This window comes from Pteropus medius, unplaced genomic scaffold, assembly GCF_902729225.1.
Source record: "Pteropus medius unplaced genomic scaffold, Ma_sr-lr_union100, whole genome shotgun sequence".
Classification (NCBI taxonomy): Eukaryota; Metazoa; Chordata; class Mammalia; order Chiroptera; family Pteropodidae; genus Pteropus; species Pteropus medius.
Genome location: NW_024351073.1, coordinates 25896807 through 25897363, shown reverse-complemented (window position 1 = coordinate 25897363; position 557 = coordinate 25896807). Strand labels below are relative to the sequence as shown.

General features: G+C 63.2%; 1 protein-coding gene across 1 annotated transcript in view; it reads right to left on the bottom strand.

Moving 5' to 3' along the window:
• The window catches only part of TERT (telomerase reverse transcriptase), a 19227-nt gene that overhangs the window by 16773 nt on the left and 1897 nt on the right, over positions 1-557 (bottom strand). Inside the window, exon 3 of the mRNA XM_039842550.1 lies at positions 409-472. Within this exon, the coding sequence (XP_039698484.1) occupies positions 409-472 (64 nt within the window). The remainder of the gene's footprint in view (positions 1-408; positions 473-557) is intronic.

Here is a 557-nt window from a genome sequence, read left to right as displayed (position 1 = left end):
GGAGGTCTGGGAGCGGGGGCCCAGCCAGGAGCAACCTCAGCGGCAAGCCCAGAAAATCAAGTGGGTGGGGGCACCGCGGACCAGCAGCGTGGACAGGGACAGGGCACCCATGGCTGCCACTTCCCTGACACAGGAGGGCACCCCGCTGCCCCCTCTGCTCCCTGGTGACCCTCTGCTTCTTAAAGCTGGGGCTGGGGTCCTTGTGCTGCCCGTCCGCCCCACCTGGCACAGCAGACGCACTGAAACTCGAGTTCGGGTCTGTACCTGGGCTGACTCGAAGCATCCGCAAACCAGATCTCCCACCTCCAGGAAAAGGGGTTCTCGTCCCTACCTATCAGCGGGCCCCACTTCAAAGGGATAAACCGCAAACTCACAAAGGGATTATGAACAGACTCCAGGCACGCTCACGGGAACTTCCGGTTGCCAGTCCTAACTTCTCGTGTCCCCTCTGCCCATCCCCAGAGCCCAATACCTGCCCGAGTCCATGATGGGAACGGGGTGGGAGGCAGTGGAGCCACTGCCCAGCAGTAAGGACCCTTGGGCGCCCTGCTGCGGCG